Source organism: Talpa occidentalis, unplaced genomic scaffold, assembly GCF_014898055.3.
Source record: "Talpa occidentalis isolate TD23 unplaced genomic scaffold, MPIMG_talOcc4v2.1 talOcc4.4, whole genome shotgun sequence".
NCBI lineage: Eukaryota > Metazoa > Chordata > Mammalia > Eulipotyphla > Talpidae > Talpa > Talpa occidentalis.
This window is the reverse complement of record NW_023604295.1, coordinates 115,932,516-115,949,028: the sequence shown is the minus strand read 5'-3', so window position 1 is coordinate 115,949,028 and position 16,513 is coordinate 115,932,516. Positions and strand designations below refer to the sequence as shown.

General features: G+C 38.2%; 1 protein-coding gene across 1 annotated transcript in view; it reads right to left on the bottom strand.

Annotated features, from left to right (window-relative positions):
* Positions 1–4,696, bottom strand: part of IDO2 (indoleamine 2,3-dioxygenase 2) — a 48,552-nt gene extending 43,856 nt beyond the window's left edge. The window contains exon 1 of the mRNA XM_037524687.2: positions 4,598–4,696. Within this exon, the coding sequence (XP_037380584.1) occupies positions 4,598–4,696 (99 nt within the window). The remainder of the gene's footprint in view (positions 1–4,597) is intronic.
* Between the last annotated feature and the right edge of the window lie 11,817 nt (positions 4,697–16,513).

The following is a 16,513-nucleotide window of genomic DNA, read 5'->3' as shown; positions in this document are numbered from 1 at the left end:
GTAGCAGATGCTTGGACTATTGACTATTTCTTAACTAGAGAAATGTTTATTATTGTCTTAAAACAAATTCTCATAAATCTAGGAGAATATCTTCCCAAAAATTTATCTTTTCTTTGGAAAAATAATTTAATTTCAAGTTATCGCTGCAAAATAAACTTTTTGTTTTATTCTAGTCAACGAATACAAACATAAAACTGATTTTTACATACTTATGCACTCTCAAGTATATGCCCTTTATTCCTCTTTCCTTTCTCCATTCTATAGTACCTAATTTCAGAGACACGATTCTAGTTTATCCTTTTAAATTTATGCAGGAGAAAAGATTCCTTTCCCACATAGCTGTTGTCACATAATTACCTAAAAAAAAAAAAAAGGTTGAAGCTTAAACTCATGTGGGCTATCTCAGTTGCCTACCCTTTTTCCATTGATGTTATTTCATATTCTTACTTTCCTCTAACCTTAGAGCCATAATTTTTCAGTACCGGATATGATTATCTTCAGAATATCTAGGTCAATAATGTAATCAACATGAGTTAACAAAACCAAACAATGATATGTAATCAACAAATATTTAATTTCCTGATACTGTTAATGATCACCCTGGATCGGGGTGGATTCAATGATAGGTGTTTTTACAAGGAAAATCCCATACACAAGAAGAGAAGACAGATATAAAGAAAAAGGCCTTTGAAGATGGAGGTAAATATTGGAGATTCTTGCCTATGGAGGCACCCAGACACAGAAGCAGCAGGGAAGGACTCTCTTCTGCAACCTTGAGGGAGGGCGAAACTGCCAGTATCTGATTTCAGAATTCTGACCTCCAGAACTCCCAGAGAATAAATTTTTGTTCTTTTAAACCACCAAAATTACCTTAATTTGTTACAGCAGGCTATGACACTATCCCACTCCCTAAGTCTCACTTTTTTTATTTTAATATTTTATTATTGAGATAGCATTGATTTACAGCACTGTGTATGATTAGGGGAATAAATTTACACCTTCTCAGATGTAGATCCGAACACAACAGCCACCACCATAGTACTCCCATCCTAATTAGTGCAGACCACTGGGCGCTGCCCACTTTGTCTCCCCCATAGTATTCCTCCAGTGACCTCAATTCTACAGTCATATTTTTGAGGTTTGCACTGGCTGAGTTTTGTCAGTTCATTTATTTTGTTTCCCTGTGTTTCACATATGAGCAAAATCATCTGGAATGTTTCTTTCTCCTTCTCATTTATTTCACTTAACATTATCATTGCAGTTATACATCCATGTTGCCATAAGTGACAAGATTTCATTTTTTTTAAACAACTGAGTAGTATTCGTGTGTGTGTGTGTGTGTGTGTGTGTGATTTTCTCAATCCACTCCTCTGTTTTGGGGAATTTAGATTGCTTCCATAACTTGGCTATTGTAAATAGTATTACAAGAACCATAGAAGTACATGGTACATAAATCCCTTTGAATTAGTGTTTTTGTATTCTTTGGATAAATATCAAGGAGTGGGATTGCTGGATCATATGATATGTTGTTTTCAATATTTTGAGGAACCTCAATATTATTTTCCAATGGACCAGTCTATATCCTAAGCCTCATTTTGACCTGATTTAGCAGATATTCATTTTCCTAAGCTCAATTTATTTGTCCTTTGTTAGGATCTGTCCGTTTATCACTCCCTAAGGGTATCTCATGTTTTCTATAGCTTAGAAATTCTAAGTGAGAGAACTCTAAGATGTTTAATTATTTAAAATTCAAGTGTCTAAAGGGTTGTCTTGACTATCTCTGCTCCCACATCCTTATTTCTGCCTGTAGCTTCTCTTTGGCGCTACTCACCATTCTTCATTCCTTAGTTTTGGCACAGAAATCCATACCCTATTTAACATCTCTCACCCTCAAGCACCTTTCTTTATTGATATACCTTAATTGTTATGAAATCTTATTTTTTGTCTTTATTATGTTACAATCACTGCCTCAAATCTTCATTCAACATGATCAGGCATATAGCAGACAATCATTTTCAGGGAGTGTGAATACTTTGAATGTGAACACTTTGAATACTTCCTAAACCTTCTATCTAGAAACTATGGCCTCCTACCACAACTATTTTTCAACTCCAATATTTATGCAGCTGGAGTCCATTGGAGTGTTCTGAATTTCCACAGGAAAATATAACTGTGTTTATCTGTTCTAAATGGTTACTTGATCACCATAAATAATACAGATCTCAAAACCTCCATGACTGCTCCAGACCTTTCCTTCTGCTCCATGGCACAACTAAAGTTTCCCCTTTCTTTTCTTTTTTTGTATTTAAATTATATCCAAACCCTCCTAGTATTTCTCATAACTGTGACACCTTCATTTCCATAGACAGCCTCTTTAGTACAGTCCCTCATCTTCCTCCTTGACCTGCACTGTCCTCTGTATATCTTGTGGTTTTCAAGTACGGAGCCAATTAGACTAGAGATTCTTGAATTTGCTATTTGAGAGGGGTGTTTTAAAGCTCCCAAATAATTCTGGTCACAGTCTAGAACTGCTCTAATCTACTTTACCCTTAAGATCCTGCTAGGAAAATATTCAAATGCCAGTTGCATAAAGTCATTTACCAGGTGTGTGAAATCTAAATTCCTGAATCTCCCCATGTATTCCAATCTAATCTCGTGCTATAATTTACCTTGACAGCCTCCTCTCTGCCAATCTATTGGGTTGTCAGAAAAGTCGGGATGCATTTTTTTAACAGATACATAGAAAAATTAAATCATGACTTTTCCAACAACCCAATAATTTCCTCCTATTCTTTGTGTCTAAAAAAATTATCCCCCTAGCCCCACTAACAAACATACACATGGAGAACTGTGATCTGGTAAAGTATTTTTGTAGATATTTATGGACATGAGTTTGTCTAAGAGGTATAAATTTTCCACAGGGAAACACTGGACACTGGAAATGTTTGAAAGTTTATAAAAACAGTGTGTAGAATATTTGAAATAAAGTCATACCCTTGCTCAAAGCCAGAATGCTTATTTATTCACTCAACTGTGTCTTCTTCAGAGAAGTTTTGAGGTAAATGTATACAGTATGTAGCTAAGCTTGCTAAATGAGCATCTTCAGAACAGCTGACATGAAGGAACAGCCCTTCTGTAACTTATCTTTTTTACAAAAAGATTTATTTATTTATGCATACAAGAACTGGGGTACAGGCCAGAGCTGCAGGAGGTGAGAGGATTCACCTGAGACAAAGCAAAGCAATATTTACTCATGCTCTTGGCAACTTCAGTTTGTATTTCCCAACTTGTGACCACTTGTTATCTTGTGACAGAATCTTTCTGATTGGTGAAGCAATTCAGAAAAGTTTCTGATAAAAATTTTCTTCCTTCTTCGCTTCCCAGAAAGATGACATTTACAATTCTCTCATAAAAGAAACTAAAACCGAAACAAAGAACTGCAGTTTTGGAAGTGTGACATGTAACTATGATAGAGTAGACCCAGGCTGGGAAATGTTTTATATCAACTCAGGAATCAGAAATTTCTTCTAATGGAAGATAAGGTCTGATTCTGAATATAATAAGCACTTGATGCTGTTATCTTTTCTCATCTGGTTTTCCTTTTTATGAAAAAGTAGACAAGAAAGATGGCAACTCTATAATTGTAGCTCTTTCCAACCTTCACCTATTTTATTGTAATTTTCCCCAGTTTAAGTGTACATATTTAATTCCAATAGGAGTTCACTTTTGTCTGCTTCTCTCTCCTACTAGCGAATCAAGATAAATAAATTGACCTGTCCATATAATGTATCTAAATTCTGATCTGTTCTTGATAACCACAGATCTATTCCTAAATTTATTAGACTAATTGGCAATCTATTTTTTAACAGAAAAAAAATTGTCATTAAAACACTTCATTTTTTAAAAATTGATTGAAGGTTAATTGCAGTAACTAAACTACATATAATTGAAGTATACAATTTGGTAAGTTTTGACCATAACTAAAGTAGCCATTTCCATTACTCCCCAAAGATTTCATGCTTCCCCTTTGTAATCTAATCCTTTCTCCACTTTTCCCCATGTAGTCAATAATCTGATGTCTGTTGCTATAGTCATTTGAAATGTCTAGAATTTTATACACGTGGAATCACATGGCATGCACTGTTTTTTGCTATTTGCCTTTTTTCATTTAACATGATTATGAAATTGACTCATACTGTAGTATCAACAGTTTGTTCCTTTTTATTGCTTAGTAGCATTCCACTGAGGTAATGTTGATTTACAACATTGTATATAATTCAGAGGTAAGAGTTCACACCTATTCAGATATGTTACCACACCACACCCACCGAAGTGCACCCATAATCTTTCACTATAGTCCATTTTGTGTAATTCCCTTTTTTCCCCCACACTGATAACCTCAGTTACACTGAACTATCCTTTGCTGTAGCTGTCGCTTATTTTTTTGTTAGTAATTATTTTTTAAGTTATTTGTAGCCTCTTTCCCAACCCTATCACTTTGTATATACATTCCATCTTTTTCTTTGAACATCAAACAAACAAAAAAATCAGCATCTCAAGGAAGCTCTTCTGACCTGACCCAGGGTTCTATTCTTACCAGAGGATTTGGAAGAAGAAATCCATAATCTTCAGAAATGTGAAATCTTCCTAAAGACAATGATGGTGTTGTCTTCAAATTCTGTCTTTGGGGTTCCATAATTTTCTTTAAAGAATCTGTGCTGAAGCAGCTGCTACCCCAAATGTATCAAAACTCAGAGTAAAGGGAGTTTCAAAATAGCATCTTTTTGTTGAAGTTAGTTATTCAGTAGTTTAAGCCACAGGGAGAACCTTGGCCTGAGGTTGAATTCCAGACTGCCATGGACCTTCTGACACAAGACTGAGCAAACAAACTCTGATTAAAAGAAACAGGCAAACAAAACAACCTCAGAAAATGAAGTTTCCTTTCTTTTCATATACGTGTAAATGAGAAGATTGGTTATAATCCGAGAGACAAATCTATTCTACTTTAGAAAAGAAGAAATGAATTAGAACTTTGGTTATGGTTAATTCCAAAATTCTTGAAAGCAATCTGGTCTTTGATGAGGTTTGACAATTGGACCCGTATCACAAATGATTAAACTATTAAAACTAGACACTTATTCAGATATTTCAGTGATTACTGATGAATTGGGTGAGCAGAAGTACTCACAATGCAAATTAGAAACATAGAAGTTTTCTGTATATAGTTTGAATAACATATAGCCATTTTATTTTACTTTATTATTATTTTTTAAAGATTTATTTTATTTATACAAGAGCTGGGGTACAGGCCAGATGTGCGGGAGGGTGAGAGGATTCACCAGAGACAGAGCAGAGAACAGAACAGGCAGACTGATGAAATACACTGCTGAGGGGAGCAGCGGGCAAGACAGGAGAGGTCTGCTTTACCATGTGGGTTGCTCTGAGGCTGGTGGGGATTGAACCGGCACTGCAGAGGCTATGGACAGATTCAGAGTGCTGTGCTCAACTGCCTGCTTCACCAGGGAGGCCCATCATATACCCATTTAAAAAAAATTTTTGATCACATAAAGATATACTTGAACTGTATGTATACATATATATGTATATTTGTGTGTGTGTGTGTGTGTGTGTATGAGATCAATTAAATATATACACACACTTCAGTAATGGCTAATCATATATATATATAAATCATATATTTATAATAAATGAGGTAATTAATGGGTGCCAACAAATGAGAAGAACTTGAGCAGAGTATTTTTATCAAACAAACATCTTTTAAGAATCTACCACTTAGAGGGCAATGTTACTTGTGAAGTAAGTGCTACAGCCCCACTTTACAGATTAGTAAGCCCAGACACATGCATATAAGTAACCCTGTCCATTATCATTCCACCAATTATCAGCGGAGTGATGACTAGCATTGAGGTATCTTGATTTCCAAACCATTGTTCACTAGATCAGGCTGTGAGGTTATTTTTCAAAGATGCCATCATAGTTTGAATTAACTTTAATGTGAAGTCAGTGATAAATTTCCAAACACTGCTCTGCACGATGGACATTTTGAAAACTGTTTCATTTATCCAGTGAACCCCAAAATTAGATCATGAGGTTGTAAACAAATTTATCTGGAAGAAAATTTACACACATTTCCATCTTCCTCCCTTTCTTTAAGATGAATATGAAATTAAAAAGTAATAAATGCTCTGATAATTAATTCTAAAAGATCTCACAGAGGGTTCATGTTTGAAGACTGTATTTCAAAAGTAATTAAGTGGAAAAAAAAGGTAAAGTAGTTTAGTGGGTTCGTAGTTCATTAGTGATTCATTTGTGGTTCACCTAAGAACTACACTCTGTTGGCCACTTCCCCTCAATTCAATAACCAATCAATTCAACCTTCAGTCTTTTATGCCTTCTAAAATGCAGCTTCTCAAATGTTGTATGTTTAATTATTGTCTTGTCCTTTCCTTCAGTCTCAGATGAAAAAATTACCCAGGTTTTTTTTATGCTAGTTAGGTTATTTTTCATTCATTCCCTTTGTACCGTCTCAAGTGTTTACTTTGTCATAAAAGCATAGAACAATAAAATATTAAAAATGAAGGGAATATTACAGAATAAAAGTATCTACTCAAATATCCTCATTTAAACATAAGAGAAAACTGAAATTTATGGGAGTGAAATGACTTATCAAAGGTCAATCTTGGACATACCAGAATTGGATTGTAATCCTGACTTTCTGCCTCTCGGTCTACAACATTTCAATAGTTAACATAGCCAGTTGTCACTATATGTGAATCTCTATCACCTATTAGCTATGTGACTTTTTTTTTTAAAAATTTATTTGTTTATGCATACAAGAACTGGGGTACAGGCCAGAGGTAGAGGGAGTGAGAGGATTCACCAGAGACAGTGGGGAACAGAACAGGCAGATTGACTGAAGTACACTGCTGAGGGGAGCACCGGGCAAGTCAGGAGAGGTCTGCTGTACCATGTGGGTTGCTGCTTCCGTGGGGATCGAACTTCTGCTGCAGAGACTGTGTATAAATTCACAGTGCTGTGCTTAACCCTTTGCACAACCAGGGAGACCCCTGTTACACCACTCTAAACTCAGGCCACTAAGGGACACAGTGGGCACACCTTCATGAAGATTTGCTTAGTATCTTTTTGAAGAGGAAGTTGGTTAAACATACACACCCAGCAATTTCCTCTCTCTCTTTTTTTAAAGATTTATTTATTTATGCATATAAGAACTGGGTACAGGCCAGAGGTGTAGGGGTGAGAAGATTCACCAGAGACAGAATAGGGAGCAGAACAGGCAGATTTACTGAAAAACACTGCTGAGGGGAGCAGCAGGCGAGTCAGGAGAGGTTTGCTGTGCCGTGTGTGTCACCGACCTGGTCAGGGATGGAACTCATGCTGCAGTTCACTCATTCCTCATAGTGCTGTGTCTTAACACCTTGCACCACCAGGGAGGCCCCCAATTTCCTCTCTTAACAGTAAAAATTAGAATTTAAGAATTCTGGGTTCTTATAATCAGCTTTCCCATGAATCACAGTAGTTTCAGATACAACAAGGGTTCTAATTCTCCTAGATGAGGACTTTCTGGAAATGGACCCAAGATTATTCAGTAAGAAATTCAAAATTAAAATTTATGAGATGTCAATTATGTTTACTGATGGCAACATGAGATATACTTATACCCAGTTTCAGATGGATAAAGCCCAAAATCTGAGTTGCCAAAAACAACTAGCCCAAACAATAATAGCGCACTGAGACTGTTCTTATAAAGCTCATTAATTTCTTCTTTGTTTTTAAATTGTATAGGACTTCCTAGTTTGTCCCTTGATTAAATTTTCAGGCATCTTATATTTTGCCTACTTCTCTTTTTTTTTCATTTCTTTCTTTTTTATTAGCTCATTTCTCTTCCTTACATTTCCTGAGACATTTATTCCTTCTTGAATTGGTTATATGTATTAGGAAAAAACTAATAGCTGACACTGATTATTTTTTGTTTGTTTGTTTCATGACCCAAAACATCTTCCATGTAATCTCATTTAACCTTCATGATATACCTGTGGATTAGGGACTATATTTCCCACAATTAAGTTCAAGAAACTGTAGCTCAGAAAATTTAAGTTACAGGCTTAAAGTCATACTTTTTGCAAGTGACTTTTGGACTGGAGCACAATCTGACTTTAAAATCATTTCTTCTTCATACTAGAAGTATGTCTTACCTTTTTGATTATCATTCTCATTATTCTGGTTATGATTTATTGTTGATAATTTCCATAGTTGATCTCCCCCTCTTCTGACTTTGTTCCCTCTTCCTGGATGATCTCATCCATTCAAAAACATCAACCATTTGCTCTAAGTTGATGATGCCCAACATTGTTTTTCTCATTGTTTATCTCTCCTGTTATTTATAAGACAACTTTGCTTGATTGCTCTACAGTGGCTTTGGATGAATTATCTTAACATATCAAATATGTAATATATGCTTTCCATTAAGGGAGGGGTGAGGGATTATAAGCCTTCCATCAATGTGCTGAACAGATATCCCACAGCCTAGTGATAGGTTTAAACTATGCTGATCACTTATTATCTCAAAATAAGTTCAAAGTGCCTCATTCTCCTCCATCCTGTGTCTTGGTAAATGGTATTTCACAGAACCAGCAACATAATTTGAAAGACCAGTAAAGAATGAAAAGATAAGGGACTTCTTCAAAGTTAAGAATTTCAAGGCACTGAAAGTAGAAGTTTTTACTATTCCAAATGAAGAATCCTGTTGCAGGCAAGGACCTGTTTGACTACATAGCTTGTGTATATATAAGCTTGCTCTATTATCTGTTACCACAGCTGACCGGTTAGAGACCTGCAGTTGTGTCTCCATCATATCCAACAGTACACAAATCTTTCTAGGCCTTCTGTCTTCATATTTTTCATGTTTTCTTTTATTCCTGAACCCCTTAGTCCTTTACCATTAACTATTGGGATATTATATCTTAATAAATCCCTGACTGATCTCTCTCCCTTAAATCTAATCCAATAAAATTTGCCCATCATTTTAGACTAGAGTCCCTTAATCATTATAACTCTACAATCTAACTCAGAAACTAGCATACCATGTTTGACTATCAAGTGATTATTGAACAAATGAGTAATTATGGCAGATATTTTAATACTTATGGTGTTAGGTCTAATCCCATTAATGAAACAATACTTTGAATCAACTTGGTACTCATATATTCTTCTTTGGATAGTCAGTGTCAAAAATATATCGCTCAGTTCTATGATGTAAAGATGAGAAAGTGTAGATCCTATTTATAAAGAATTGAAACAACACATAAAATAAGACATATACACACAGTCTCACATCACACACACACATACACAGCCATAATCACAAAAGAGTAACATGTACTGAAAAATAATTCTTAAAAATTATGGAAACAGGGCCTCCCCGGTGGCACAGTGGTTGAGCGCTGGGTTGCGAAGCTGCCCACTGCCTCTGCTGCTCCGGTTCGATCTCCGGCTGCTCCCTGGCCACCGAAGGAGGGTCCCACATGGCGTGCAGAACTCTCCTGCCACCCGCTGCTCCCCTCAGCAGTGTACTTCGGTCCTTCTGCCTGCTCTGCTCCCCGCTCTGGCTCTGGTGAATTCTCTCACCCTCCCGCGCTCCTGACTGTACCCAGTGCTTCTATGTATGTATGTATCAATCAATCAATCAATAAATCTTTAAAAAAAATTATGGAAACAGATGAGAGAGAATTTCTTTTATGTTAATTCTTCAGTTCAGTTTGGACAATGGCCTAAGATAGTGGGTATTTCCTCACTGTGTCCTTTCCTCTTTCTGGGGAGTTAGTCACTCCCTCAGTGGAATTCAGTGGCACCTTTTTACATACTATTAAATATTATTATAATGACCAGGAGTGGGAAGCTATCCCATTAAATGACTTCTTCAAATTTCATTATCAGTTCCTTTAGGATCATGACTCAGTCTTATCTCTGAAGTCCAGCACAGTGCCTAAGACTTAATTGGTGAACACAGGGCATTTGTTATTTTGGGAACTGTCTACCCTTTTACTCCTTTTCTACATTAGGGGAAATTATTTACTCAATGAGCCTTGGTGTAAGATCAAGCATGCCTCCCACCCAAGAAGTGAAAATATAGCAGTTTTGCACCCCTGGCTATGAATTGGGCTCTAGAATGAGGGCTGAGCTTGACCAATTCAACTTCATCTGAATGCCACTTAGGGCACAATTGACACAACGTTGCAGGATCCAATCAGAGGGTTTCTAGGGCAGCAAGAGGGAGAAAAAAGAATATTAACGGCAGCTGGTGGAAAAAAAGCAGGTAACATGAAAATGTACTCCCATTGGGGTTCTGTCAGACTTCTCAGAATAAAGCCTAGAATCAAGGAAAGAATGGAATAACATATTCAAAATACCTAAAGATAAAAACTTACAATCAAGAATATTATACCCTTCAGGAAACTGTTTCAGATATGAGAGAGAAATAAGTCTCCCCAGACAAGCAAAAGATGAAGGAATTTGAAAACACAATACCTCCCCTACAAGAAATATTGAAAGAGTTCTCTTATCTAAATTAAAGAGAAGAAAATCTATTTTAAAAATCAAATAATGAATCTGAGAGAACTAGAAAATTAGAAAAAGTGGCAGCAGCAAATTCTCATATATCTATGATAACCCTAAATGTAAAGGAATTAAAGTTACCAATAAAAAGGCACAGATTAAGTAGTTGGATAAGAAAACTCAACTTCCTGTTGTCTCCAGGAGATCAATCTAAGTTACAAAATAAACATAGACACAAAATGGTGGAAAAACAAATCCTACACTCCAAAATAGGCAGGGAGGTCCATACTAACACAAATAAAAAGAGACAGGGATGGATATTATGTAATGATAAGATATCAATATGTGAAGAAGATATGGCAACTAAAATGTGTGTGTCTCTCCTTATATGTGTATCAACACATAAAAGGCAACTATTAGAAAACTGAGAAACAGAATTGACAGTAACACTATAGTAGTAAGGGACATCAACACTCACTTTCATCTTCACAAATCAGTAAGGAAACAATCACCTGAAATGAAGAATAAAACCAGATATCCTTAAAGACATGACTAGTGCAGTGAAACCCCCCAAAGCTAAGTGCTCATCTGGTCTAGGTCATATGGACCTGTCTGGAAAGATAGTCCACAGATTGGGTCACAAAACAAGTTAGAATTAATTCATGAAGATTGAAATCATCATGGTGGTGTCAAACTAGAAATCAACCACATAAGGAAAGCAGGAAAAAAAACCTGTACTATCTGGACACTGAACAACATACTAGTGAACGATAATTGGGTTATGAGGAAATCAAATTAGAAATTAAAAAATACCCAAGGAAGCTGAAAATGAGGACACAGTCTACCAGTAAAAACAGTACTTCAAAGAACTAATGTCACTCACCATATCAACAAAAGATAACATAAAAATCCTACAGTTATATCAATAGATACAGAGAAAGCATTTGATATGAACCAACATTCATTTGTGATAAAAAAAATTATTAATACGTGGGGAGAGAACTACTTACTTCAACATAATAAAAGTCATAAGTCATATATGACAAACACAGATTACATCATACTCAATGGTGAAAAACAGAAGTTTCTAAGATCGGGTACAAGGATGTCCACTTTTGATACTGCTCCTCGACATAGATTTAAAGTCCTAGCTAGGGCCTTCCTTATGCTGCAAGGGGTTGAGCACCGCACCAAAAAGCAATCCACAGCCTCTGCAACATGAGTTCAATCCCCGGCCGACCATGGAACAACCCACATGGCACAGCAGACCTCTCCAGACTCGCCCGTTGCTCTCCTCAGCAGTATGCTTCAGTCGATCTGCCTGTTCTGTTCCTCACTCTGTCTCTGGTGAGTCCTTTCACCCCCTCACATCTCTGGCCTGTGCCCTGGCTCTTGTACGCATAAATGGATAAATCTTTAAAAAAAAAAAGTCCTAGCTAGGACAATTAAGCACAAGAATGATATACAAATAACAAAGTGGGTAAGAAATGAAACAATCACTATTTGCAGATGGCATAATAATATACATATTAACCCTAAATACTCCATTGAAAGAATATTAGAAATAATAAATCAATTTTGTAAATTGGCACGCTAATTCAGCAGGGGATTGGATACACAGGCAGACCAGCAGTCAGGGAGGCAGGCTAGCAGTCCTAACCCCTCTCTACCTTTTACCCGCCAACAAGGGATGCCCCCCAACAAGATGATCTACTTTCTTTTTTATTTATTTATTTTTTTATAGAGTCATGTTTTATTTATTTGTTTGTTTTGTTTTGTTTATACATGTGCTGGGTATAGTCAGAAGCGTGAGAGAGTGAGAGAATTCACCAGAGCCAGAGCAGGGAGCAGAACAGGCAGAAGGACCGAAGTATACTGCTGAGGGGAGCAGCGGGCGGCAGGAGAGTTCTGCGCGCCATGTGGGACCCTCCTCAGGTGGCCGGGGAGCAGCCGGGGATCGAACCGGCGCCGCAGAGGCTGCGGGCAGCTTTGCAACCCAGCGCTCAACCGCTGCGCCACCGGGGAGGCCCTGATCTACTTTCTTTTATACTGTAGGAGAGCAAAGCTGGCACAGGACCGGGTATGTGCTCATGGTTACATAACTGATACATTTTTGCTCATGCCAGGTACTTTCAAGGTTACTGATGTTGTTTGGAGTATTTCAGGAAGGCCTTGGGAAAGTTGAAAACATAACTGATACATTGTCATACATGCAGGACACTTTCAAGGTTACCGTCCATGTCTATCTGTTGTTTGCTGGATGTCCAGAAAGCAGGAAAAAAGCCTGATTTAACCCATGTTCCTTACACTTGGAATACAAAACATTTTTTTAAAGTAACAGACATAAAAGAAAAATTCAAGTTTATCATTTGTTTTGTTCAAATTCTGATATTCCACCAGAGCCTCAATGTTATTTTGTTTTCATTTGTGAGACACTGAAAAATCAGGAGCAGGGCCTCCCTGGTGGCCCAGTGGTTAAGCGCCGCGCTGCGAAGCTGTGCGCAGCATCTGCAGCACTGGTTCTGTTAGGGGGAAAGAATGTCCTGAGCTAATCCCATATAGGCTTTGTGGATGCCACCCCACTCCAGACTAAAGCCATCAGGACATCGGGAAAGACAAATCCCATCACCACCAAAGGGAGGGTGGCTGGGACCTGAGGGTGGAGTTGTTGTAGAGCAACCCCGATACAAAATGGGGTGCCTGACTGTGGGTCCTCACCCGCGCGCTTAAAAGGAATTATCAATGCTCTACTGCAGGCACACGTGAAAGGTTAATAAAAGGTTTATTTACAAGGGAAGGGGAAATGAGGAAATGTACAGCTCAGGGAGAAAAGTGGGAGACAAAGTTTTAAATGAGTCCTACCCGATCCGCCGATCAGGAATCCCAAAACGGCACTCTCAGAGTTGGCCGCCAGCCAGGAGCGGTGAAGCCAGGAGGCCAGCGATCGCGAGCCAGAGAGAGCCCAAGGCCCACGTGTTTGGTTTTTATATCCAACCTGGCTGCCCAACTCCACCCTCAGGTCCCAGCCACCCTCCCTTTGGTGGTGATGGGATTTGTCTTTCCCAAAGTCTTGATGGCTTTAGTCTGGAGTGGGGGTGGAGTCCACAAAGCCTGTATGGGATTAACTCAGGACATCATTTCCCCCTAACAGAGTTAAGCAGTCAGGTTGGGTATAAAAACCAAACACGTGGGCCTTGGGCTGGCTCGCTATCGCTCGCCTCCCTGCATCACGGCTTGCGGCCAGCTCTCAGAGTGCCATTTGGGATTCCTGATCGGCGGATTGGGTAGGACTTATTTAAAACTTTGTCTCCCACTTTTCTCCCTGAGCTGTACATTTCCTCATTTCCCCTTCCCTTGTAAATAAACCTTTTATTAACCTTTCACGTGTGCCTGCAGTAGAGCATTGATAAGTCCTTTTAAGCACACGGGTGAGGACCCACAGTCAGGCACCCCATTTTGTATCGGGGTTGCTCTACAACAGTTTGGCGCCCAGCGTGGTTTCCAAGTTACACCCACGGTTGACCAGCCCAAAGTAACATTCCTTGCGTTGGTCACCATAAGCGCACTAGTTCTGCAGGACTTGCAGTATAATATCGGGGTTGCTCTACAACAGTTCGATTCCCCACCGGCCAGGGAGAACCCCACATGGCGCAGCAGACCTCTCCTGCCTCGCCCGCTGCTCCCCTCAGCAGTGTCTTCGGTCCGTCTGCCTGTTCTGCTCCCTGCTCTGGCTCTGGTGAATTCTCTTACCCTCCCGCGCTTCTAACCTGTACCCCAGTTCTTGTATTAAAAAAAAAAATCAGGGCTTCTCCAGTGGCACAGTGGTTGAGCGCTGGGTTGTGAAGCTTCCCACAGCCTGTGCAGTGCAGGTTCGATCCCCAGCCACCAGGTGAGGGTCCCAAATGGCGCGCAGACCTCTCCTGCCACCCACTGCTCCCCTCAGCAGTGTACTTCGTTAGTCTGCCTGCTCTGCTCTCCGCTCTGACTCTGGTGAATTCTCTCACCCTCCTGTGCTTCTAACTGTACCCAGTGCTTGTATAAATAAATAAATAAATCTTAAAAAAAAAATCAGAAGCAGGCCTCCCTGGTAGTGCAAGCCGTTAAGACACAGCACTATGAAGCTATCTGCAGTCACTGCAGCATGAGTTTGATCCCTAGCCAGGGAGATGACCCACGTGGTGCAGCGGACCTCTCCTGTCTTGTCCACTGCTCCCCTCAGCAGTGTGTTTCAGTCAGTCTGTCTGTTCTGTTCCCCACTCTGTCTCTGGTGAGTCCTTTCACCCCCCACACCTCTGGCCTGTACCCCAGTTCTTGTATGCGCTAATTAATAAATATTTGCAATAAAAGAAAAATCAGGAGAACCCTAAGAGCATGTAAAGTAATAAATAAGAAGTAAGCTGAGTGGAAGCTCTCTCTTTTCAATAGGCTATGTCTTGTCAATGTTTAAGAGTACACATACTCCTAATTCTCTTTATCTAATCTGCTTTGTTGATTTTTGGTTATTGAGGATATTGCTGTTTGCGACACATGAACCAAGATGCCATCTACAATCTACAGCTGTTGTTTAAGAGAGGGGGAAAAGAAGTACTATCAAAGGAGAAAGATTTTTCAATTGCAGGAAATAGTTACAGGAAATATTTTTTGAACAACAGTAATAATGAATGATCATTAGGAATTTAATATTTTTATGTAAAGGGAACATTCCAAGTGATGGAAATGATCTTTATACTAATCTAGAAGATGGTAAAATATCAATCTTATAATAGAATGCTGCCAATTTTTGCCCTTATTACTATCTGTGTGTCAGCATCCACCCTACTGTTTGGGACTTTTATTACTCATTGTTGGTACTTATTCCCAGGATATGTTCAAGCAGTAAGTATCATGATAACTTCCCCACAATACTCCTTTTCTCTTCTCCATGTTGACTCAATTACATTCAAATTATCCAATGTAAAATTTGCCATATACTACAAATTACCACACCCATGACTGCTCTCAACAAAGGCACTTGCCCTCAGTTGCTTGTTCTGTTTTCTTCTTGCCTGCTGTGGCCAAACAATGGGCCTTTTGTGTCTTCATGTCTCCTTCTGGGCCTGTGGTGCTTCATCCCTAGAATCTGTGAGTATAATAAATTCTTTAATATTGTGTGCCTCTTAGAATGTAATTTCCACAGCTTTATTGGGATTACCCTAAAAGACCCCACAAAGGAGAATTTCTCCTTCATTTACCACATAAATTTACCACATTTACCAATTTACCACATTTACCACATTTACCACATAAATTTCTACTCCATGTACTTTCCTATATATAAAATATATACCTATGAAATACTTTTTCCACATGAAATTTAAATATTGAATGAAATAACATTCAAGAGTGTTTAAAGACTTTTAGTGTGAATAAATATCTTCCATTCTTAAATTTGTATTTACTTACATTTGGGTAACAATAAAAAATTAGTATAGTGACTGTTCTTGGTATACACTTGTTTATTCACATACTTGATAATATAGCTTTTGTATTTTTTTAATTATGTTTACTTATAAATAAACATTGAAAAGTAAATTTCAGTTTGTTATGAAGTATTTTAGGCTAACAAAAGGGGAGGGAGAGGGATGGGGAATAAAGCAGAGAGGGAGTCTAACAGATTACTGTAGAGGATTATGGGTGCTTTAGTGGTGGACGTAAGTGGAGTGGTAACACACATCTGCAGAGGTATGTACCTACCATACATAGTGCTGTAAACAAATCTTGCCTCAATAAAAAAATAATATAATATTTTAAAATAACAGTATTTTATTGTATTCTTGTTGAAAATAATTTTGTTGTTATTTTTCACAAGTATTAGTTTTATAATTAAGTTACTACTTAACTATAGATAATTTGAGAAGTATTTGCTTACAACATGCAATTG